This window comes from Ips typographus, linkage group LG1, assembly GCF_016097725.1.
Source record: "Ips typographus isolate SLU linkage group LG1, UJ_Ityp_2.0, whole genome shotgun sequence".
Taxonomy (NCBI): Eukaryota; Metazoa; Arthropoda; class Insecta; order Coleoptera; family Curculionidae; genus Ips; species Ips typographus.
In genome coordinates this window covers 29,623,937-29,649,829 of record NC_138422.1, presented here as the reverse complement: position 1 = coordinate 29,649,829, position 25,893 = coordinate 29,623,937, and the positions used below count along the sequence as shown (strand labels likewise).

The 25,893-nt window shown below is 33.6% G+C and overlaps 1 protein-coding gene and 2 long non-coding RNA genes across 5 annotated transcripts; 2 read left to right on the top strand and 1 right to left on the bottom strand.

Moving 5' to 3' along the window:
* Positions 1–27: 27 nt before the first annotated feature.
* hob (bridge-like lipid transfer protein family member hobbit) lies at positions 28–25,874 on the bottom strand. 2 transcript variants are annotated; one of them, XM_081996123.1, is made up of 38 exons: positions 25,500–25,874; positions 25,321–25,447; positions 25,054–25,260; positions 24,315–24,578; positions 23,992–24,264; positions 23,712–23,936; positions 23,060–23,405; positions 22,879–23,003; positions 22,676–22,833; positions 22,483–22,616; positions 22,146–22,425; positions 21,921–22,090; positions 20,941–21,185; positions 20,607–20,756; positions 20,428–20,550; positions 20,192–20,368; positions 19,909–20,140; positions 14,944–15,108; positions 14,681–14,881; positions 14,432–14,625; positions 14,226–14,382; positions 13,983–14,171; positions 13,740–13,933; positions 13,517–13,678; positions 10,630–10,752; positions 10,325–10,541; positions 10,061–10,270; positions 9,862–10,010; positions 9,310–9,385; positions 9,128–9,249; positions 8,347–8,622; positions 8,024–8,253; positions 3,108–3,255; positions 2,958–3,051; positions 2,506–2,903; positions 2,296–2,400; positions 2,131–2,211; positions 28–166 (listed from the first exon to the last, which is right to left on the bottom strand). In XM_081996123.1, exons 1-38 carry the CDS (start codon positions 25,556–25,558, stop codon positions 104–106), a joined length of 6,849 nt encoding a protein of 2,282 aa, XP_081852249.1. In that variant the 5' UTR covers positions 25,559–25,874; the 3' UTR covers positions 28–103. The 2 variants fall into 2 exon arrangements, with proteins under 2 accessions (XP_081852249.1, XP_081852250.1); XM_081996124.1 differs by lacking the exon at positions 2,131–2,211 and having other exon boundaries at positions 25,500–25,873.
* Positions 14,703–19,700, top strand: LOC145740569 (uncharacterized). Of its 2 annotated transcripts, none has more exons than XR_014181478.1 (2): positions 14,703–14,860; positions 19,471–19,700. It is a non-coding gene; the product is annotated as an uncharacterized LOC145740569 (long non-coding RNA). The 2 variants fall into 2 exon arrangements; XR_014181479.1 differs by lacking the exon at positions 14,703–14,860 and adding an exon at positions 18,977–19,223.
* On the top strand, positions 17,250–18,723 carry LOC145740553 (uncharacterized). Its single transcript, XR_014181477.1, has 2 exons — positions 17,250–17,430; positions 18,138–18,723. It is a non-coding gene; the product is annotated as an uncharacterized LOC145740553 (long non-coding RNA).
* Positions 25,875–25,893: the final 19 nt, after the last annotated feature.

Here is a 25,893-nt window from a genome sequence, read left to right as displayed (position 1 = left end):
ACAGTACCAAAAAAAACAGTAACCATATAAAATAATAAATTACTCTTTATTTATAAATACGTATAATACTATGCTTTACAAAAATCCAATTTTCCATTAAAATTCACTGCTTTCCTAGCTTGAAGACGCCAGACACTCCTTTCCTAATACTTCTGTTTTCCGGAGCCTATAAAACGACGTTTTATATGCCTTCAAGTGTATCAATGATGACTACCTATTATTTACATTTCACCACAAAACCCAAGCAATCAAAATAGTTACTATAATAAGTATGAATTGAAATGTAACACTAACAGGAATGACTAACAGAAATTAAACGTCCCACAACATAACACAAAACATTTATGTCTAACCGATCAAAAGAACAAAATGTCATCTCATGAAGATTTTATGTCTATTCATTCATTCTTTATTAATTTTCAAGCCACCAGTACTGGCATTCAATTTTTCTTGTGAGATGCCAAATTTGTACTGAATATTCTAAAAACTTGTTATTTACTACTAGGAAGGAGTCAAGACAAAGATTTTTATCATATTTTACTACTAAAAATAGTCTAAAAGTTGACTTAAGGCTGGAAATTACTTTACCAAGACTAAAAAGGGTCCAAAAGTCTATTTTCAGTACTTTAATTGGTGTACAGCTCAATTTTCTGGACTAATTCAATTCTAAAAATTGTTCAAGACTAATATCGTAGCATTTAGTGCCAACATTTTTTACTTTCGTTACGGAAGAGTCTAAAACTTGACTTTTACTATTATAAATAGTCTTAAACTCGATTTTTTTACTCTTAAAGCACTAAAAACAGCCTAGATTTTAGAAATGATCGAATTTTTAACACTGAGGTGTCTAGAAGTCAATTTAATAGTGAGAAAACTTGAATATTAAGCCTATAGAAAATGTAAAAATCGTTTTACAATGTTAAAAATGTCTGCCATGTCAAAAACTTGTTGAAGATATCCTTGAAACTCGATTTTCCAAGTTTAAATCAGTTTTAAAGCACTAATATAATATTAGTTCAGAGTTTTAAGAAAATGAAAAACAAAGTAAAAAAAATTGAAAAGATTTAAGTAAGTCAATTTTTATGAACCAATTTTTCAGGCTAAAATATTGAAATTTGTCTTCAAATTATGAAAACTTACTTTAAATGCAAATTTTAAGCATGTCATGTCACTTGTCTGCTTTCAAGTCAATTTTCAAGGTTTACATGTGTGAATTTGCAGTAAAAAATTTTAGAGAAAGTCTACAGGTCAATTTTTAATACTAAAATTTTTCAACTTATCTGAAAACTATGACAACTGACTACAAAAACAGTTTATAAGCCTCTCAAGTCAATTTTCACAGTTTCCAAGTCTCAATTTATCTGAAAACTGGCTACAAAGACAATTTTTAAGCCTCACGAGGCAATTTTCATCGTTTCAAAGTCAATTTACTGGTTGCCAAGTCACTTATCAAAAGTAAAGTCTTCCCATTTGCCTGGAAACAATAAAAACTGGATACAAAGACATGTTTTAAGCTTCTTAAGTCAATTTTCACCGTTTCCAAGACAATTTTTAAGTTGGGTTAGGGTGGTTTAGGATCTTTGAACGTAATAACTCAATTATCTCGTTAGCGAAGTTTCAAATCAAAATTTTACTTAGAGAGAGATACTTTCTTTATCAACTTATAAAAAAAACTGTCATTTTTGAAAAATATTCAGTGATCTACGCCACTGGACAATTTTGACAAACGTGATTAACATCACTTTTTTGAACTTTGAAGGACTGTATTTTTCCTAGAAAGCATTTTTCAGGAAAATGACAATGCATGTCAACTTATTTTTTGATGGGTTATCGAATGGTTAATTATTATTGACATTTAAAACCGGACCACCCTGTATAACTAAACATCTCATTATTGCCATCATTTTTGAAACGTTTCTGTCTGCGGCAAACTATCATTATTTTGGTTTTTTTCTTGTGAGCACCACATTGGATTTGAATAATGACCCAAAAATGAATAACCTCATTATTTTGAACAATTTCGGTTTTATGCAGATATTTTCAATAATACGTCATTTGACAGCTTTAATTTTCGTCTAATTTAATTTCCGTTACATCAAATCCACAAACAAATCCATACATTTCACTTACACTATCTACTTGTGCTGTTTGTTTAGTATTAGGTGTTAGTGTGCCTAGTTGTACCTTGTCCCCAAAATTCCTTGATTTATGCTACAAAATGGAGTTAATTTCGTTAGTTTATCCAGTACAAATACCTACAAGCGTTCAAGTGAAATTATTAGTAAAATTACTTACATGACGGGAACCTAAAAGCATCTTAGCTTTGTCCTCTTCTTGAGGTGCGGTACTATCTTCCGCAGCACCAGTATTTCGTTTCAGTTGCAACTTTTGTTTGATTGCCTATACCAAAATTGACTTAACAGTGATTATTTATGGTTTTTTTTTCTTAATTTAAAACAAATCCTTCGTTTTTGTCGATAGTAAAAAAAATAATTTGAAACATACCTGAGAGACTATAACCTTTTTAGTATCATTACGAATTGCTATTAGCAAATCTAACCAGGTCCACGTCATGTTATGGTATTCCAGTGTGGGAATAACAATTGAAACGTCCCTCAAATCTTCCAAGTTCTTCTCTTTGGTACCTTTATAGCTGACTTTTACCGGTACTTCTGGTATTTTAATATACACAAACAATTTGTTTTTTTCAGCTCTCTCTTTCATTTTCTCCACGTCGTCGATGTGAACGTAGAAATTTGAGTCGCGGCTTTTTTTCGCTTTTCGTTTCACTTTTACTTCCGTATCGCCATCCTCACTGGCCCTGTCGTTATAGTCCGACGTTTCGGTTTCTCTTTCGGGAAAACAGAACTTCATCATGGTATTGTAAAATTTCTTGGTCAAACCTACGATACTTTTCAAATTTACTGAACTTATTAATAGTAGAAAAAAATCCCTACCGATCGTTAAAGGAACCAAGTTAATCTCAAAATGTTCTTTTACTGATATACCCCCCACTGGCGGTTTTTCCCTACAGAAAATTCGTAATACTTTCTGAAAAATAATACAGAGAATAAATACAACATAAAATACATTATAGTAGGATTTACTTTATGTTCAATCGGCATATCATACTGTATTTCAGTCGGACATAAAATTTCTTTGTAAATCTCATTAGGAAGTAAGTTAGTCATTCTCAGATAGCCCAACTCCAGCAAATGTTCAACGGAATCATCGGATTTAGAATTTTTTGTGTATCTAAAAAAGTTTTGCTATCAATATGTAACAATACCAAGTGTTTCATAAGTAAGGAGCAAATCAGAAAAATGTGAAAATTCTAATGGACATCTCAAAGTGCCAGAATGTTCTAATAGCTATTAGAATGTGCCAGAAGCCTTTGAAACCTTTTAAGAGTTTTCTAAAGTTGCAAGAAGCTTCTAGCAGACATTTTAAATGTGCCAGAGGCCTGTGAAACATTCTAATGAACATCTCAAAGTGCCAGCAAGTTCTAATAGTAATCAGAATGTGCCAGAAGCTTCTAGCAGACATTTTAAATGTGCCAGAGGCCTCTGAAACATTCTAATGGACAGCTCAAAGTGTCAGAAGCTTCTAATAGCTATTAGAATGTGCCAGAAGCCTTTGAAACCTTTTAAGAGTCCTTTAAAGTTGCCAGAAGGTTCTAACAGACATTTTAAATGTGCCAGAAGCCTCTGAAACATTCTAATGGACATCTCAAAGTGTCAGAAGCTTCTAATAGCGATTAGAATGTGCCAGAAGCCTCTGAAACCTTTTAAGAGTCTTCTAAAGTTGCCAGAACCTTCTAACAGACATTTTAAATGTGCCAGAGGCCTGTGAAACATTCTAGTGGACATCTCAAAGTGCCAACAAGTTCTAATAGTAATCAGAATGTGACAGAAGCTTCTAGCAGTCATTTTCAATGTACCAGGAACCTCAAACATTCTAATGGACATACCAAAGTGCCAGAATGTTCTAATAGCGATTAGAATGTGCCAGAAGCCTCTGAAACCTTTTAAGAGTCTTCTAAAGTTGCAAGAAGCTTCTAGCAGACATTTTAAATGTGTCAGAGGCTTCTGAAACATTCTAATAGACATCTTTAAGTGCCAGAATGTTCTAATAGCTATTAGAATGTGCCAGAAGCCTCTGAATCCTTTTAAGAGTTTTCTAAAGTTGCAAGAAGCTTCTAGTAGACATTTTAAATGTGTCAGAGGCTTCTGAAATATTCTAATGGACATCTTTAAGTGCCAGAATCTTCTAATAGCTATTAGAATGTGCCAGAAGCCTCTGAATCCTTTTAAGAGTCTTCTAAAGTTGCCAGAGGCTTCTAACAGACATTTTAAATGTGCACGAGGCCCTTGAAACATTCTAATAAACATCTGAAAGTATCAGAAGCTTCTAATAGCGATTGGAATATTCCAAAAGCCTCTGAAACCTTTTAAGAGTCTTCTAAAATTGCAAGAAGCTTCTAGCAGACATTTTAAATGTGTCAGAGGCTTCTGAAACATTCTAATGGACATCTTTAAGTGCCAGAATCTTCTAATAGCTATTAGAATGTGCCAGAAGCCTCTGAATCCTTTTAAGAGTCTTCTAAAGTTGCCAGAGGCTTCTAACAGACATTTTAAATGTGCACGAGGCCCTTGAAACATTCTAATAAACATCTGAAAGTATCAGAAGCTTCTAATAGCGATTGGAATATTCCAAAAGCCTCTGAAACCTTTTAAGAGTCTTCTAAAATTGCAAGAAGCTTCTAGCAGACATTTTAAATGTGTCAGAGGCTTCTGAAACATTCTAATGGACATCTTTAAGTTCCAGAATCTTCTAATAGCTATTAGAATGTGCCAGAAGCCTCTGAAACCTTTTAAGAGTCTTCTAAAGTTGCAAGAAGCTTCTAGCAGACATTTTAAATGTGCCAGAGGCCTGTGAAACATTCTAATGAACATCTCAAAGTGCCAGCAAGTTCTAATAGTAATCAGAATGTGTCAGAAGCTTCTAGCAGTCATTTTAAATGTGCCGGAAACCTCTGAAACATTCTAATGGACATCTCAAAGTGTCAGAAGCTTCTAATAGCGATTAGAATTTGCCAGAAGCCTCTGAAACCTTTTAAGAGTCTTATAAAGTTGCCAGAACCTTCTAGCAGACATTTTAAATGTGCAAGAAGCCTCTGAAACATTCTAATGAACATCTCAAAGTGTCAGAAGATTCTAATAGCGATTAGAATGTACCAGAAGCCTCTGAAACCTTTTAAGAGTCTTCTAAAGTTGCCAGAACCTTCTAACAGACATTTTAAATGTGCCAGAGGCCTGTGAAACATTCTAGTGGACATCTCAAAGTGCCAACAAGTTCTAATAGTAATCAGAATGTGACAGAAGCTTCTAGCAGTCATTTTCAATGTACCAGAAGCCTCTGAAACATTATAATGGACATTTCAAAGTATCAGAAGATTCTAATAGCGATTGGAATATTCCAAAAGCCTCTGAAACCGTTTAAGAGTCTTCTAAAGTTGCAAGAAGCTTCTAGCAGACATTTTAAATGTGCAAGAAGCCTCTGAAACATTCTAATGAACATCTCAAAGTGTCAGAAGATTCTAATAGCGATTAGAATGTGCCAGAAGCCTCTGAAACCTTTTAAGAGTCTTCTAAAGTTGCCAGAACCTTCTAACAGACATTTTAAATGTGCCAGAGGCCTGTGAAACATTCTAGTGGACATCTCAAAGTGCCAACAAGTTCTAATAGTAATCAGAATGTGACAGAAGCTTCTAGCAGTCATTTTCAATGTACCAGAAGCCTCTGAAACATTATAATGGACATTTCAAAGTATCAGAAGATTCTAATAGCGATTGGAATATTCCAAAAGCCTCTGAAACCGTTTAAGAGTCTTCTAAAGTTGCAAGAAGCTTCTAGCAGACATTTTAAATGTGTCAGAGGCTTCTGAAACATTCTAATGGACATCTTTAAGTGTCAGAAGCTTCTAATAGCTATTAGAATGTGCCAGAAGCCTTTGAAACCTTTTAAGAGTCCTTTAAAGTTGCCAGAAGCTTCTAACAGACATTTTAAATGTGCCAGAGGCCTGCGAAACATTCTAGTGGATATATCAAAGTGCCAGCAAGTTCTAATAGTAATCAGAATGTGTCAGAAGCTTCTGGCAGTCATTTTAAATGTGCCAGAAGCCTCTGAAACATTCTAATGGACATCTCAAAGTGTCAGAAGCTTCTAATAGCGATTAGATTGTGCCAAATGCCTCTGAAACGTTTTAAGAGTCTTCTAACCTTCTAGCAGACATTTTAAATGTGCAAGAAGCCTCTGAAACATTCTAATGGACATCTCAAAGTGTCAGCAAGTTCTAATAGTAATCAGAATGTGCCAGAAGCTTCTAGCAGACATTTTAAATGTGCCAGAGGCCTCTGAAACATTCTAATGGACAGCTCAAAGTGTCAGAAGCTTCTAATAGCTATTAGAATGTGCCAGAAGCCTTTGAAACCTTTTAAGAGTCCTTTAAAGTTGCCAGAAGGTTCTAACAGACATTTTAAATGTGCCAGAAGCCTCTGAAACATTCTAATGGACATCTCAAAGTGTCAGAAGCTTCTAATAGCGATTAGAATGTGCCAGAAGCCTCTGAAACCTTTTAAGAGTCTTCTAAAGTTGCCAGAACCTTCTAACAGACATTTTAAATGTGCCAGAGGCCTGTGAAACATTCTAGTGGACATCTCAAAGTGCCAACAAGTTCTAATAGTAATCAGAATGTGACAGAAGCTTCTAGCAGTCATTTTCAATGTACCAGGAACCTCAAACATTCTAATGGACATACCAAAGGGCCAGAATGATCTAATAGCGATTAGAATGTGCCAGAAGCCTTTGAAACCTTTTAAGAGTCTTTTAAAGTTGCCAGAAGCTTCTAGCAGACATTTTAAATGTGCCAGAAGCCTCTGAAACATTATAATGGACATTTAAAAGTATCAGAAGATTCTAATAGCGATTGGAATATTCCAAAAGCCTCTGAAACCGTTTAAGAGTCTTCTAAAGTTGCAAGAAGCTTCTAGCAGACATTTTAAATGTGTCAGAGGCTTCTGAAACATTCTAATGGACATCTTTAAGTGCCAGAATCTTCTAATAGCTATTAGAATGTGCCAGAAGCCTCTGAAACCTTTTAAGAGTCTTCTAAAGTTGCAAGAAGCTTCTAGCAGACATTTTAAATGTGCCAGAGGCCTGTGAAACATTCTAATGAACATCTCAAAGTGCCAGCAAGTTCTAATAGTGATCAGAATGTGCCAGAAGCTTCTAGCAGTCATTTTAAATGTGCCGGAAACCTCTGAAACATTCTAATGGACATCTCAAAGTGTCAGAAGCTTCTAATAGCGATTAGAATTTGCCAGAAGCCTCTGAAACCTTTTAAGAGTCTTCTAAAGTTGCCAGAACCTTCTAGCAGACATTTTAAATGTGCAAGAAGCCTCTGAAACATTCTAATGAACATCTCAAAGTGTCAGCAAGTTCTAATAGTAATCAGAATGTATCAGAAGCTTCTAGCAGTCATTTTAAATGTGCCAGAAGCCTCTGAAACCTTTTAAGAGTCTTCTAAAGTTGCCAGAACCTTCTAGCAGACATTTTAAATGTGCAAGAAGCCTCTGAAACATTCTAATGAACATCTCAAAGTGTCAGCAAGTTCTAATAGTAATCAGAATGTATCAGAAGCTTCTAGCAGTCATTTTAAATGTGCCAGAAGCCTCTGAAACCTTTTAAGAGTCTTCTAAAGTTGCCAGAACCTTCTAGCACACATTTTAAATGTGCAAGAGGCCTCTGAAACATTCTAATGAACATCTCAAAGTGCCAGCAAGTTCAATACAATAAGTATTAATAAGGTTGACCGGGTGGTAATTTATTATTTGTATTTGTTATGTAATTTTATTTTAACCTAATAAAAATGCTGGATTATAAAAATTTATATTTTTGCTAAGTAAACCAAAAAAAATCAATATAAAGTAGAAGGCAAAAAAGAAATAGTAAAAAATACTTACAAAAAATTACTCAGTACCAAATCGGCAATACCTATCTGACCATCTGCTTCTGTCAGTCTCCACTGGGCGTGTTTAAAACAAATCTCATTGGCTCTCACCACAGTCAAAGGCTTATCACTTCTGGTAGTAGCTAATCTGGCATTAGCTAATAATTGCGTCTCTTTATAGCAGGACAACATCATGTCGAGTTCCTCACTTTGGGCGCTTAAATTGGTTTTACACTCATGCATCTATAAAATAATGGTTTTAAGATTGTATTTATTACTTCATCATGCTAATAAAGGTTCGTATAGTCTCAAAAGGTTTAAAAAATAAAACCGTACCAGCTTTTCTAGCCTTTCAAGGTCCACCCTTAACTCTGTATCTTCGGGATCTTCTTCAAGCGCCTTATTTAACATGTACGTATCCTTTTCCAATCTTCTCAGTTTATTGATGGTGTTTCTGACCACAGTCTGTTTTTCTTGGATGGGTCTTCTTTGGTCTTCCACACTGTGTAATTGCAATTGAAACCTCATCCTCGCTAATTTTTCCAAGGCTTCTTTCCGGTGAGGTTCCACATAGAGCAACAGATTGTTTATGATATCTAACAATATCCCATACTGCAAATGAATAGCACTCTATTAAACAGTCGAAATTAAGTCGTATAATTGTCCTGTGTAATGTCCAACATGAGTTGAGTATGTATAATATTCAGAACTAGTAAATTAAGGCACGTTTGAGGGAGAAGTTTCTGTGTTGCAGGATTGGAATTTTTCAGGTATAAACCCAACAAGTGTATCAAATAAATTGAGCATTGATAGTTTTAAGTTCTGTGGTTTTTCACTTTTTCAAAATAGGTAATAATATACGCTGCATAAGCTTTTATTCGAAAACTTTCATTGTGGGATCGTAAAAGTAAAGTAACACTAAAGAGCGGAAAAAATGAAGGTGGAATAGCTATCGTCTTCAAATAATTGCAAATACAACTTTCCTGCATTGAGACAGAGATTGACATCTAAGAAAAAAAGAAAATCCATCCAAATTTTTCGGATTTGCAGTAAATCTGTCAATTAACTATACCATTTAACAAAAGGAAGTTTGTTGTAAAACAGAAATTACACTGACCTGTAATGAGTTGGTGCACACATCCAAATCATAATGCATTAAAGTGAAAGCATCAACTCCTGATTCTCTACTGTCCCAAGGGCTCACGTCTTCGGGAGGTGGTGGTGGTATTTCACCAATACCTATTAAAAACAATAAGCAATACATTTCAGCTTAACCAGTTGCCATTTAATCTAGCTCACCCTCAGGATCGACACTAATATCTCCATAGCTAGCATAGAAAAATTCACATTTGCATCTGGAAACGATACGTTGAAGCTAAAAACATTGAAGTTAAAATTAATTAAAAAAAGTGTTATTTGAAAAGTGAAGTTGAAAAAACTCGAGTGATATGCGCTTAACTGTCCATACAGTCAGAAATCTAAAGATACTTGTTTAAATTAGTTAGTTATACACTCCACCATTTTTAAATTATACAGGTGTGGTAAATCCAAAAGCGACCATAGGAAAACCGTGTAACGGACAGAGAAACGTAGGTAATTGCATGCGCGGGAGAAAGACAGAAAACGAAAAAAATATCAAGTAGGCCATATTTTTAGCGCGCCGTTGCCAAACGCCGTAAGTAAGTTTGTCGAAGGTATTGGATTTTGGCAACAGCGTACTGAAAATATGGCCTACTTCGTATTTTTTTCGTTTACTGTCTTTGTCCCACGCATGCAATTATCTACGTTTCTCTGTCAGTTACACGGTTTTCCTATGGTCGCTTTTGGATTTACCACAACTAATTTAATTACCTGTCTGGATGTACTGGGACCAACTGTATCACTAACAACGGCCCCGACAGAAACACCACTTCCGACCATATTAGGCACTTCGGCAGGTTCAGAAATTTCTGCAGATTCCTTCTCTTGAATATTATCCACCGTTAGCCACATAATATTATCTGCGTAAATTAGACAGGAAATTGAATTGATGTTTTATATTTAACTATACCATTATCTTCATTATCTCCGGCAGCATTAACCGTAGCATAATATTGCATGCATTCCAATAAACCGGTCCACGTGGTCTTTGAGACTAACGCTCTATCCTTCCAAGCAGGACGATGAATGCGTTGAAGGATTTCCGCTTTTGCGGCGCTCAATATCACATAACCATTGGTTTCACAGCCTTTGAGCAGTACTTGAGCATTCACTAAAGAAACTAAACACACATTTACAACTGCTTTCTTCATGTTTCAGTTAATTGAGAAAATACTTTGCCAGTTTTTGTGCAAGATATCATCTTCTTGGCATGCTTGAACCCCTTGCAAATATTGCTGTCTGGATACGGCAGACAAGTCGTCACTATAGACTATAGAGTTGTTGTCAACTTCGGCAATGAGCTGCTGAAGCATGTTAGCAGCGTGTCCTGATTGTAATTTATTGATAGGAGATAGAGTGTCCTGTACAGCCGGAGCCGTACTCTGTATACCCTAATAATATGACAATCAAGAATTACTTTAAAATTCATAGACTTTATTAGTTTGGTTTGAGTGCTGATTGAAAATACAAATTTAATACCTGTACTGCAGTATTGGGAGGTGTGCCAGTGGCGTCAGTATTTCTCCGTTTCATTGGAGTTGTATTGGGTGGCTCCTTTTTGAAACCTTTTAAAGCTTCTGTTGATAAGTTTTTCTTCATTCTCTAGAACAATAATAAAATGTATGATATACTGCAAATGAGTGCCTAATAATATACAGGGTGGTCCAGTTTTAAATGTCAATAATTAACCAATCCATAACCAATTAAAAAATAAGTTGACATTCATTATGTCATTTTCCTGAAAAGTGCTTCCTAACGAAAATACAGTCCTTCAAATTTCTGTTTAAAAATCGTTTTTTTTGTCATAACTGTCAGACCGTTGGAGCAATAATGATCAAATTTGGAACAAGCACTTTATTACGGTCAAAGACCCAAAACTAACCCAACCCAACTTAAAAATTGTCTTGGTAACAGAAAATTCACTTAAGAAGTTTAAAAAAGATTATTGTAGCCAGTTTCCAGGCAAACTAAAAGACTTTAGAAAGAAGTAGTAGTCCATATTCTTTCAGTGGAGTCGCAGGAGTACGAAAGGAAGAAAATGACAAACAGTCTTCTCCACAATACTTTATTATGACCTTAGATGGTAAGGTCTGCTCAACAAGTTTCGGTCACATAAATGACCATCTTCAGGAGCTCAAATCAATCGACCAATGTGACTACTGTCTTTTTACAAGGGGAGAGACAGAGAGACCCATGTTATGACGAAATAGTGAAATTAACAAAGTTAAATAGGTGAACAAAGCTCATTATGGAGAAAAAATAACTATAGCACATTAAATCAAAAAATTAATTAAAATTAAACATAAAACTAAAAACTAGACCCATTTAGGGCTGGGTGAGACCCTAGGGGGGAAAAAAGAGCTTAACACTTGTGCACCATCCACAGAAGAGGCGATGAAACAGGAAAACAAAATGGAGGTCTCCATTTTTCCCCCCTAGGGTCTCACCCAGCCCTAAATGGGTCTAGTTTAAGTTTTATGTTTAATTTTAATTAATTTTTTGATTTAATGTGCTATAGTTATTTTTTCTCCATAATGAGCTTTGTTCACCTATTTAACTTTGTTAATTTCACTATTTCGTCATAACATGGGTCTCTCTGTCTCTCCCCTTGTAAAAAGACAGTAGTCACATTGGTCGACTGATTTGAGCTCCTGAAGATGGTCATTTATGTGACCGAAACTTGTTGAGCAGACCTTACCATCTAAGGTCATAATAAAGTATTGTGGAGAAGACTGTTTGTCATTTTCTTCCTTTCGTAAAAGACTTTAGTTTTGAAAATTGAATTAGAAAAGATAAACATTTCAGAAGCTTAAAAATTGTGTTTGTAACCAGTTTTCATGCAAATCGAGAGACTTTAATACTAAAAATTGACTTGTAGACATAAAAACTATTTTTTCAAGAATTGGTTACTACAAATTCATACATTTAAACCTTAAAAATTGACTTGAACCCCAAAATGTGACTGAACTAATGAAAAGTGACATCAGAATCTTAAAATTTGCATTTGAAGTAAGTTTTCATAATTTGAAGACACATTTCAATATTTTAGTCTTGAAAATAGTCATAGATGCAGGACATTGACATTAGATTCATGAAAATTGTCTTGAAAACGAACTTTTCGTGCTTTTTACTTTGCTTTTCATTTTCTTAGAATTCTGGACTATTTTTAGTGCTTCAAAACTGCTTTCAGCTTGGAAAATCGAGTTTCAAGACTATCTTTACCAAGTTATTGACATAGCAAACTTAAAAAACAATTTTTACATTCTTCATAGACTTAAAATGACATTCCAAGCTTTGTCACTATTAAATCGACTTCTAGACACCTCAGTGCTAAAAATTCGGGTATTTCTTAATAAACTAGACTGTTTTTAGTGTTTTAAGGCTGTTTTCAGTGCCTCAAATCGAGTTTCAAGACTATCTTTACAAAGTTTTTGACTTATCAGGCCTAAAAGCCAGTTTGTCCACTGACCATAATCTTGAAAATGTTATTTCAAGCTTCTTCACTATTAAATTGACTTCTACACTCATAGGTGCAATAAATTGTAGCATCTCTAAGAAATTCAGACTGTTTTTAGTGCTTTTTAAGACTGAAAAATCGATTTTAAGACTATTTCCAAAAGTCAAGTTTCTTCAGTAATAAAAGTAAAAAATGTTGGTACCAAATGCTACAATAATAGTCTTGAGAACTAATTTTTAGAAATAAAATTTAATTTACTTCTAGACTTGTTGTTCAGTCCAGAAAATTGAGTTGTAGACCAATTAAAGTCTTGAAAATATACTTTTGGACTCTCTTTAGTCCTAGTAAAGTCAGTTCTCAGCATTAAAAGTCAACTTTTATATTATTTTTAGTAGTAAAAAATGAGTTTCATGCACAATACAATCTTTGTCTTGATTTCCGGACTTTTTTTAGTTCTTGAATGCCAGTTTCAGACACTCAACCAGGATGGCAGTCCGAGAAAGCGAATCATAAGACCATTCCTAGTAGTAAAAAAGTTTTTAGACTATTCAGTACAAATTTGGACTTTCACAAGTCTTGGATGTTCAGTTTTAAACTATAAAACGATTTTTTAAATTGAAATTTGGAGGACTGTATCTTCCTTAGGAAACGTTTTTCAGAAAAATGACACAATGCAAGTCAACTTATTTTTTGATTGGCTATCAAATGGTGAATTATTGACACTTAAAACTGGACCACCCTGTAGATTTAACAAAATCGCAAAGATTAAAGCTGAAACTTAAGAAATTTGAGTATTATTGACTCTGAAATCGGTACACTTACTATTAGTTATTCATCAATAAAGCTAGCTTTCTGTTGATCAGGACTTAAAAATGAAAAAAAAAAAAGTAAATAACTAAAACAACTTACCGTTGTTTTCATAAAAGTATCGAATAAAGCAAAAGCAACGTTCCTATTGCTTTTAGTCCACGCTCCTCTCAAGTCGTATACCACAAGTTTATGTGTTGGTGTATCCTTGTTGCGGTCAGTTAAACTTTGATTTGGTAACAGTGCTTCTCTACCATAAGAAACCTGCATAAACAAATATTGCCGAATAATAATATTTATCTGTCTTAAGACAAATTTTACATGCCTTAGCTACAGAAAGACAATACGTCTTCTCTACAGGCTTTAATCGAGACGTTTCAATTTCGGTTTCGTCTTCGAGAGCACTTTTCAACCAAATCTCGGAGTCGGTTAATTCGGAGTTCATATAAACAATTGACCATTCAGCTTTTGGTCTGTGTTTAAGGCCGTCATCCACCGAAACCAAAGATAAAGAATGTTCTAAATAAACTAGTTCAGTTGCGACAATTAAAAGTTGTAAATTCGTTACCAGAACTCGATGCTAATCGACCACCGAACATTTCGCAACCTCGATGCATAGCAAAAGACATCCAGTAGCACACTTGAAATTTGTGCAGTCCAACTAGCAGGTTTATTTTTTTGTAATGACGACTCAACTGTGGTTTTTTTGGTTTTAGATTATTAAAAATTGGTCCCCGCTTGGTGGGTCGTGTTACACCTTTGGAAAATGGCAAGTTAGACGTGCTTACTAATATTTCAAAGTTAAACATACCTGAAAGGATTAGTTTCAAACTTTCGATCCATCTTAAGGTGCTACCGTATAATAGCAAAATGGGACAACCATTGGTTGTTTGACTTGACAGTTTGGTTTCCAGAACGATGCTAAGATTGAGGTTCTGCGACCGAAAAGCTCTAAAAGAGTCGTGAACCTAGGAAATTTTAATTATAACTTTAGTCACTTTAATACATTTCCCTTACTTGATTGCTTGAATACTCTGGAATTTTATCAGGAGCGCAATAAGTAACACTGTGATGATCATTAGGATCCGCTAAACAAACCCAATGAAATCCTAATATAAGTTTTAGGTTGGGTAACTTAAGTAGTTGAACGTCATCGTACTTTGACGCAGTCCTCACGAAGATGTTTAGATCACCTTTAAACACTATTTTGGCTGCAAAATTAAGTAGGATTTTATAAAAATGGTGCTAAATTTAGTAGCTACCCACCGTTCGTCCAATCCATAACAACATTCTCCCACGTTAATGCCATCTCCTCAGTAGTGTTGTAAGGGTCTAAAGAGGCGTGCAATAAAACTTGGAGCCGCTGAACCATCATGGTTAGCCTGCCGTGCATCAAAAGACGCATTTTGTCCCAAAATGGAAGAGGTGGAGAAGGATCCCTTGAAGGTGCGCTGATTTGATTGAAACCTAGCTTTGACGCACAAGTGTAAATAAACAGGAAAACTATTTAGCCAATATTGTAGACTAACTTAAATTGCACTGCGCGATAACAGGTTCCCAACAAGGGCCGAAAGCGTAACTAAAAGACTCCACTTCGCAGTTTAGATCGTAGTAAAACTTCAATGGTTGCATTCCACGGGCTATTTCAACTGGTTCAAACGATTCTCCTAAATCTACAAGCACGGTCCTTGTAGCTGAAAAAATTACTCATTAAAAATCTACTTTAATACGAGGTTTCCAATTTTTTTGGAAAACTATTTATACGGGATGTCCTGAAATTGTTCGCAGAAAGAGAATATTTAATTGAATATCAAATATTATACAGGTGTGGTAAATCCAAAACCGACCATAGGAAAACCGTGTAACAGACAGAGAAACGTATAGATAATTGCATGCGCGGGACAAAGACAGAAAACGAAAAAAATATCAAGTAGGCCATATTTTCAGCGCGCTGTTGCCAAAATCCAGCACCATCGACAAAATTAATTTTGTTCTTGGATTATTCCATGGAAAACATTATAAATCTAGATCTCCATCTTAAATAGGAGGCCATGAAGACCCAAAATTTGACATTTGATTAAAAGCTATTTCAAATATCCAAAATAAGAATCCAAGAACAAAATTAATTTTGTCGACGGTGCTGGATTTTGGCAACAGCGCGCTGAAAATATGGCCTACTTGATATTTTTTTCGTTTTCTGTCTTTGTCCCGCGCATGCAATTATCTACGTTTCTCTGTCAATTACACGGTTTTCCTATGGTCGGTTTTGGATTTACCACACCTGTATATCAAAAACCAGCTAGATATAGTTGGATTTTTACCTTTTGAGAATGACGTCATCTTTTTACATCTTTGTTTCTCGCATATCAAACATCTGAAATAAACAATTTTAGCAAAAAAGGCACGTTGTTAATTTTGTCGTCCTGTCAAATTGAAAACGTTGACATTTACTGTCACTTTGATTTTAACGAATATCAAAGGTATAAAAATGCTGCGCTACAATGAAAAAGCCCAAATGCTAATTCTAAATGTGCTGCTTTTTTTCGAATACGAAAAGAAACAGTTTCCAAATGTCAACTGAAACTCTCATGATCACTCATTTTTCAAAGCATTTGTAGGTTAAAATTTGTGATCTAATTCCAGACATGCGTGTTTTTTCACCTGCTTGACGTCATTCTCAAAGGGTAAAAATTTGACTATACGTGTAGTTCTAGGAACTATACATGGATCAATTTTCCGGAAAAAACAATATGCCAAATGTGGCCCAGACGCATTTATTTTATTTCTTTATTACCCTTGATTACATAATGAAAGCGAACGCTAAAGAATTTATATAAATAAATCGAAGGACTTGCCTATTAAAAGTAAGTGTAGCTATATTAGGCATATTTATTACATGATACAGTATTATGCCAATTACCTTTACAAACATGTCTAAAAAATTCAATTAAAACAACAATATTATTCAACTAATGGCAAATGAAACCATATAATATTTTTCTATTATAAATAATAATAATATGTAATTAATTGATGTAATCAACACTATTTGACCACCCTTTATTAAAAGCAAATTCCTTTCCTTATACGGAAAATCTCTATCTATGAGAGTCTATTTTTTTTCTATGATTAATCATCATGTCAAAGTTTCATCGTCATATACACAGACACAACAACTGATCTCACGGTTAAAATTACTGTGATTAATGTAGTTAGTCAGAAGTTTCATATCCCCTCAGTAAGTAATTCAGTGTGATCAATACTTTGCCATTCTTCAAAAGAGCAAAAAAACTATTTTTTTTCATATTTGAACGTCAATAACAGAGTGGAAGAAAAATGTAGATGTAAAGTGTGATACTTAGAAAATGTACTAGATGGTATTGAAGAAAATATTAATAATTTTTCATAAAAGGGCTGAAATTAATTAAGACAATCAAGTTCTATATGATAACATAATGTTTTTATGAAAATGTGATCGTTTTTCTTGGTAAGCTATCAAATGCGTATTTGTATTTTAAATAACTAGCCTTGATTAGCCTTGAAATCGCTGAAGCTTGTCGGAAACGTAAACTAGCCTGGAAGTCCGTAAATTATTTGACAGATTCTAAACCAAAAACTGAGCATTAAAATCCAAATTTTATATTTTCATACTTTATGATTTGAACTGCCACTAATAATAAAACATTAGCATACTGACCAGCATATAATCTTTAAATTGAAACATCATTACGCCTTATAATGGAAATCAGAAGCACCTAATAAAGATTGAAGATATGGTGTTTCCTGTCCATTTATGTACCTAACGTTAATAACAATATTGTCAAGCTTTCATAAAAGCATAACGAGTGTATTCAACAAATGTACTTAGTTTGAACCACCATCATCTGAAATTAAAGTAGTGCCTGCTAATAATGGACCGTAAATTGAAGGCTTCTGTTATAATAATGTGGATTGTCTTGGCTGGTATGAGTAAAGTCATCTGTGAAGATGCTGAAGATGACATTAAGGAAAATCGAGTAAGTTCTTTTGTATGCTTCCCCTTGCTTTACCAAAACTCTTGTTAATATACTAATTAATATTATAGAAAAAAGTTGTTAATATATCCAAAAACCGCCACTTTAAAGCACCTTTTATTAATATCATTTATTTCACTTCATCTATAATCTTTTTAAAAATCTAGTAAAATTGCGTGTAAAAGTCGTGCAACTACAAAAAATTTAGTAGATTCTGAACAACTGTTCTGGAACTGAGTTAAACCACCTGGATGGAGAGGAGAAATATCGTTGTTTAGTGATTCAAAAATCTGCATATACAAATCTTCACGCAAAATGAGACAAATCCATGTTCGAACCAGTCAATAGCTTATTTTTGATCATTTTCAGTCTTTTTGATTTTTGAATTAATTATCAATGATTTTTTTATGGATATACAGGATATTTACATTTGGAGCACTTTACTGCACGACTTTGGATTAGTATTAACTCCATACACCATTTACGTCTAACCTAATTGGTTTTAAATCAATACAATAGACTAACCCGTTTTTATGTTACCACCAGTTACCAGGATGTGTTTTTTGAATTAATATCCTAACAAATAATGTTCTCTAACCCACGGTAAGCTCTTATTAAAAAAAGTTTTTGAGGTAAGTAATATACGTCATTCACGTCTTACAATTTCAGTTGATTATATAAATTTTTCACTACCTCACACATTTTTTTAGATTAAACGAAGTGCTGACCCACAAATACCTTCGGTACCAGGTGTGCCACCCCTTCCGCAGTTTAACCAGGTCGACTTGATTGTCAAAGCGGCACTAGAAGCTTGGAGAGTTTTACAACAAATGCCCAGAGGACAGTAAACGGACCTGATTATTTGTTACCCTTCAACTAATAATAATCTACTTAATTGAACAAGTCACAATCCCTTAAAGACCCTAATGTGGGGTAAACATACACTGCCCCTCTAAAGTGCTTTTACTCTCCCCTAAATTTATTAGACTGATATTTGACAACGAAATTGGTTGTGACAAAGAATCTAATTTCTAATGATTATTTAGAAATTTGATCAACAAACATATTTTAGCCATCATCGACGCCATATTGTAAAATGATATTGCACTCGATAAGATGTTTAAAAAGAAGCATTACATATACTTTCCTTGTATAATACAAATATTAATAAAAGCACCTAATTGTCATTGTTTCATTGACAGTTATCATTACGTTTCTGTATCACATTTCGTGTAATCGTATTACAATAACATGTACATTGTTAAAATAAAGATATCTTGTTTCGATAATAAATAATTATATGTATTTCATAAAGTGTCAGCCTAGTTTAGAGTTAAGTTTTGGAATGGTTGTTCTCCTGTCCGAGAAAATGTTAACATTTTATCCACTTGCGGATAACAATTCCCGCCTGGTCTGTACAAACTTTCGTCTAGAAGACAGTATCGTCTGCTCCTACAGCAAAGAGACTTCTAATTTATTTTTGTGGCCACTTCTGAAGGAATTAAATTAAAAACGTCCAATTATTACTTGGTAAGTCGGCCATGACGTTTAAAACCCACACTAGGGGAGACACCATATGAGATTCTCCAAAAGTGTAAAAAACTCGTACCAGATTACTATACTACTTTTCCTGCAGCAGGTTATATGGCACTGCAGGTTAATGTGGATCGGATTAGTCTAGTGTAAAGCCAGGACCAATGCACACACTCAGACAAGAAAAAGGGAAAGAAAATCAATGCATTGTTTTGAGCAGGAGTTTTAAATGGAATCTTCAACTGAGAACTTCATTGAGATAGGTATCCAGATTTACGCAGGTAGACTAATAGCAAGAATGTAGGCCAAAATGGGATGAAGAAATTTATTTTCCTTTCCTGCTGATTTATCCGTGTTAAAAATTATAAGTACTAAGATATTTTATAGTACAAAGTTTTAGCTACATTTGCTGCCATGTTTGATATACCAATCACATTCAAAAAATGGTCCTGAATATTTTAGATGAACGACCCTCATCGACTTAATCATTAAAGCTGATCTTTTTTACAGGAACCATCTACATTAAGAAAAGCACAGAACCTCTCGTTTTTTGATGATGCTGTTTCGACCGTAATGGACTGGATTTTTAACCTAATTGGAATGGTAATGGACACTTTAGACTCTCTGGGTATTGGCAAGAGATGATCAACCAAAATTTAAAAACCTCATTACTTCTAAATAAATAAAATAGAAGTGAATAAAATTGTATGTAATATAAAGATGGCGATTTTAGTATTGTGTACATATTGTGTTAATATCTAAGAATTTACAAATACCAGGCCTATTATGAAAAATAAGAGAAAATGACAACGACAAGAAAAAACGTTCTATACGCGGAGTATCAATGTTTTGATTGTGACGTTTGCTTTTTTATTTATCACATTTAAAACATTTACCTGTCTACTGGAGACATTGCCAACTTCGGCATAAAAAAAATGAAAAACTTACCTCGTTTAGGCGCAACTTGCTCAGCTGCCGCAAACAATCCGCAAAGGTACATCCTGCGTATTTCCAATAGGGGTTGTGGAAAGTCCCTCAACTGGAATTTCCATTCCTCACATCTCAAAGAGATATTTCTGCACCAACCTGTTGAAAACTCTAAACCCTCATCAGGCCAAGGACTGTCTTTGTCTAATATCGGAATTTGGTATGACAACTTATGCTTGAAATCGAATAAAACCTAGAAATAAAAAAAATAAGACATACAACTCAATTCAAGTCTCCAAAATACCATGAATTCTACGTTTGTCATACTCCAAGCAAATAATCTAGTACGTTGTGGAGCTGCTTGATACATTAACTTCGATCTTTGGATATAAATGTCGCTGTTTCGTTTCTTTAAAGTGGCATAAAGTTCCTCCACTTTGCCCGCGGGCATATGTAAATGAGTCTTCAATAATTCACCAATCTATAACATTTGATCGTGAATCAATTACATCACCAGACCTAATTATATAAAGTAGTAACCTTTTCTTTAAGCATTTTCGCTCTTTTAATGCTTTCACTATATTCGTCAGCTAAAAGCTCGAAATTGTCTCGCAGCTTTACTTCAAACGGATCGTCGCTCATTTCTAAGAGAAACTCTTTCACCTAAAAAAAATCTGGGTGGTCATATGTTAAATACACATATTATTAGCTACAATTACATTAACGAAGAAATCAGAGAAGGAAAAAACATTTCTTGATTTGGAAGGAGAAGGATCTGTTTTGGTATGTATCAGCTTCAGCCATTTGATTATTGATAGAAACTGGTTTTGAATTGCCTCCGCATAATTGTGTTCGTGTGGAAATATTATCTGAAAGAAAGAATATTAGACAGTTGTTATCTCAGCGGTAAAATTAAACTGGAAAACTGATTTGAGAATTTTCCCGCAAAAAAGATAAAGTCCAACAAAATATATGATTGATTAAATAAAATATTGCTTCTTGTGTGTTTGAATTACTAGTTAAACTAAGACCCAGAATCTAACCTAAACTTACCTTGAAAGAATCAAATTCAACAAAATATGAACTATTGTTGAATTTTTCTGTGAGTTCTGCCTCAGCTCTTTCAACAACCAATTTTTCTGCTACTACCTGATCTTGTTTGAATAACCTTTTGAGAGTTACCCCTTTTAAATGAAAAATATCTTCATTGTCAATTGCAATGGTGGCTTTAGCAATGAAATGGTTGTGGTTTTTCTTATCGGGATTCCAATGGGAATGCATAGAGAATAGCAGTTCCTCTAAAATAAATGTTTACTGGGATAATAAGGACTGCACCTTTTACCACAAAAAATATACAAGTGTGGTAAATCCAAACCGACCATAGGAAAACCGCGTAACGGACAGAGAAACGTACATTATTGCATGCGCGGGACTAAGACAGAAAACGAAAAAAATATCAAGTAGGCCATATTTTCAGCGCGCTATTGCCAAACGCCAAGTATCACTCAAATACCGTCGACAAAATAACTTGGCGTTTGGCAACAGCGCGCTGAAAATACGGCCTACTTGATATTTTTTTCGTTTTCTGTCTTAGTCCGGCGCATGCAATAATGTACGTTTCTCTGTCAGTTACACGGTTTGGATTTACCACACCTGTATATTTTTTTAAATTTTGGAGGTGATACATACAAATAATAAATTACTGGATCTTTTTACAGGAAAAATGACTGCATTTGCATGAAATAAACATAAAAAATGTCATCACAATATCGCAAACGGATTCTAAGAGATTGCAAAGTAATTATTCTTTAAAAGTTCAACAATTTTCAAAACAAGGCCAAGGTATTGGATAACAGTAATTATTTTTTGACGCACTATACGTCTTCATTATGTGGTTACTTATAACTGATACACTGTACAACAGTAAAAAATACTATCGTTCGTAATATTTCAAATTTAAGACACTTGCAAAAGTATTAACAAGATTTTTGTTATAAAACAAAAAGCATAACTAATCATGGATTAGTACTCACCCAAAGTAATCCTCATGTTATGCTCTTTCGAAATATCAATGTAAAACTCCAGTTTTCCAAATACTCTGCAAACAATTATTTTGACAGGCAAATTTTTTGGATCTATTTCAGGACCCTTAACGCTACTAGGAATTAAATTCATAAAATTACTTCTAAATTCTTCTACGTATCTAAAAAAGACTTTATTATGTGCAATCAACCAACGATACAATCGAATTAATTTACTTAAAAAGGAGCAGGGCTTTCATATGAAAATTGGTTGACCAAAAAAATACGTTATTTTCCCATAGCGATATGTTGTATTCCACTGTATTAGTTTTTTTCTTCACTTCCAAATGCAAGTTTTTAATGAAAACTTTGTAATTTAAAATATCTTCAGTTCTGATGCAAGTGTAGTAATCGCCAGTGTTGTTCAGGGTAAAAATTTTAAACTCCTCAAATTTAAAAGTGCTTATATCATTGCTACTATCAATATTGATAGTGTCAAGTCTGGAAACAAAGTATTCTGAAATAAATATTCAGATGATAGTTACAATCGTCATTAACAAATGACACAACGTACCGTTGTTCTGAGTTTGCATAAAACAATTAAAGTGGCATATCACTGCGCTACATTTAATGTTGTTTCCTCTTTTGTCTTCATTTGATTTTTGATTTAGTAGTGTTTTCAGCTTAAACTGGTACATTAGAAAAGACCTACAATTTAACAATCACGCTCGTTTTGAACTGATTGATAGTTTGCAATGTAAACCTACTTCAAAGCAGATAGAAGGAACTCGGCCAGTTCATTTGACCATTCCAACTGTATAGTATCGAGTAATGAGTATAACTTCAACCCTCCTTTCTCTTCAGAGGTGCAAAGTTTTACTAAACACGTACCCAAATATACAGGAGTTCCCCATATATGCATCACCTTTAAAAAATTTATAAAATGTTCAATAACAAAAAGGCAACTTACTTTGGAAATGTTAGAGTGTTGACTCAGCTCTTTAAATGACCACCATAATGACTCAACAAGTAATTCAGTTTGCCAATGACGATCACGAAGTAACAAATTTGCTATATAAGACTCGTAACTAGAACCTACAATAGACCAACCAGGCATCAAGTATTCAAAACAGCTAAATAAAAACACTAACCTCTACTTTCCTGAACTTGATCAAGTATTAATTTAAACTTTTTAAATCCAATTGAAGAAGCACAACCCCCTTTCAATCTAATCACATTTAATACGACATTACAAACTTCAATACAAAAATTTACTGATATGTCCTTCATTATTTCTTCAATTAATAAGTATTGTTTATTACGTTCAGGTTTATTACTTTGTTTAATTTCGGACGTTTTTATTTTTGGAATCGTGTTAAGTTTTGGTGTAGGTTTTTTCCAAAAATTTGCAGTAATCCATTTATACACCACATAATGATTGTATGTAATTATCAAATCTTCCTGCTGTAGATATAAGTTAATGGTTTTGTTTTTCATCTAAAACAGATCAAAAAATGTTAGAATTGGATATTATGACCAGGTGATTATTATTTTTTATTGATTTATTCATTGACTGATTGATGGTAAACAAATCATCAAATAATTTTCAAAAATGAAGCAATTTTACCAAAATAAAAATGTTTTCTATTTTTTTTTAAATTAAACCAACATGGAATTTGCATGAATGTCATAACCTGTTAAAAAAACCTATAAAACATAAATAATAAAATGTCCATCAGGAGTTGATTTATAAAAGGATTTATGTGTTTTACTTTACATACATGAGACAAGCTTAATACTAACCTTAGCTTCAATGTTGACTTTTTTCAAAAAAACACTATTATCAACGCTATTGTTCAACTTGAAATTACTCAAGTAAAGATTTCCCAAGTATCCTCCAACACTAGCTTCAGTGAGTGAAAAAGGATGATAATCAACTGACAGTAATTCTAAAGCTGCAGTATACTCAAGGTCTCCTTTAGCTGTGTATCCACTTAAAAAGGTGTCATCAATATTCAAAGAAAAATTCTAAAAGCCCACTGATAAACAAATATCACCAACATTATTAATAAAATAAAATTACTTTAGGTATAATTGGTAGTAATTTTTCAAAAATATTTCCTTCCAGTGGTTTATTATCACCTTCAAAATCACTATTTGAGTGTAGCTCAGAAAAGCTTTTGCTTTCAAATATCACAGATTCACCATTCTTATACTGTGTGTATATTTTATTTTTCTGTCCACTTTCTGGGTCAATATTTTTTGTTTTTTCATCACGAAAATTGCAGTTTTGTAGCAATGAATAAAAGCCACTCTTAATTGAAGCTTTGCTGTGAGACATTTTAATATCAAGCTTCTAAAAAACGTTTTATAATATTCTTTTCATAGATTTTACTTCCAACTAACTTCTACAGAAAAAGGTCCTTGAGCCACCAAAACTGTTTCCAAAGTGATACCAAATGAAAACTCTGCAAGTTTTGTTTTGGCTTGCTGGTCAGCTTTTTTAAGGATGCTGCCATATGCATCACTTATGTTCAAAGTGGCTAATAATGATTTGGCATTCTTCAAGATGCTTCCATCAATATGTAAATCTTGGGGTACAATTTGTATTAGACATTCATTATCAAGTTGTATAATGGCTGATATGTTGTAGACATGGACTGCCATAAACTGGAAGTTTAGAAGTTAAAAATCATCAAGGGAAAAAAGTTTAAAATGTTTCCTTTTGTGGATAGCTTACTTCAGCACTACTTGCTAAAGGAAGCAAACAATATCAGCTATTTATGAAACTGTTAGTTAGGAAAAGTTTGACTTTATGTAACAAACAGTTTTCTGTGTAACATGAGTAGCAGAGTTGTCCAAAGCAGGTATAAATAATTAATCTAAATTAAATTACATTTGCGCAAAAGCAAATTAAATTTGAGAAAATTCAAAAATTACTGCAAAATTGCACAAGATATTCTATTCAAATTATGACCTAAATTTTACCTAGAAGCATCATGGAATAATGATGTTCCAAGTGAAATAACTGATTAAACCAATGTTGTATGAATGACTGAAATAAATTTAAATATTTGTGTCATTGTATTTCAAGTACCTAGTACAGCAACAAGAAATGTGATAAATTAATCGGAGTTACCCTTACCTGAGCAAAAATATTAATAAAATGGGGTACTTTTGCATCTCTAAAATCCAATGTTTTTTTAGTTTTTTCTGGACATTCTTTAACAATACTGTCATAGTTATTACTCGAAATCCCCTTTTTGATCCTAACATCCTTAATAAATAATGTGATCAACTTTGTAAGATCTGAGTTTATAAAGCTACTTTTGATTCCAATTTCATCAATTTGCTGAAATGCAATGGAATCGCTGTTGAATAAGTAATTTGTTGTACCTGGCAACTAACTTACAAGTATGTACTCATTTTTTGATATAGTTATGTGCCTCAGTTTCAGATAAGGAAGACTAATCCATCCAATAAGAATAGGTACTTTAAACTTGCGTTCAAAGTAGTAGGACAATATTATGGGCAAAACCCTATAAAAAGTACATTTAACAAAATTATATTGCAATTAGTACTTGAGTTTACCTGGTAATTCCAATAAATATGACTAATATACAGGTGATTAAAACCACTGAAATACCCATTTCCACACAAAACACTAACAAAAATTAGACATGAAATTTAAGAGGTATAGATAAAATGTTAAAACTAAGATATTGGTGCTTTTTAACTTCATTCCAACTTTATAAACACAAATTAGTTGTTTTTTTTTTTTAGTTTGACATGTTAACATAACCTTAAAAACAGAGGATTTAACAAAACAGCTGATTTAATGGCTGGAGGACAAACAAACTGCATTTTAACAGAATTAATCTTAATATTGCCCATTTTCCTACAACTTAACTTTAAACCAAATAATCATTTGTAGGAAATGGTCAAATAACAGCAAGTTAGAATATTTGCAGATGTAACAATAAAC

What these genes read in the sequence shown, in the direction of transcription:
- hob (XM_081996123.1), bottom strand. Translation starts at nt 25,558, where the DNA reads ATGGGTATTTCAGTGGTTTTAATCACCTGTATATTAGTCATATTTATT. An exon ending in AAAGCCCTGCTCCTTTTTAA is followed by an intron (nt 22,091 to 22,145) that starts GTAAATTAATTC and finishes AGTCTTTTTTAG; the next exon opens with ATACGTAGAAGAATTTAGAA. An exon ending in TGACAAACGTAGAATTCATG is followed by an intron (nt 20,141 to 20,191) that starts GTATTTTGGAGA and finishes TTTTATTTCTAG; the next exon opens with GTTTTATTCGATTTCAAGCA.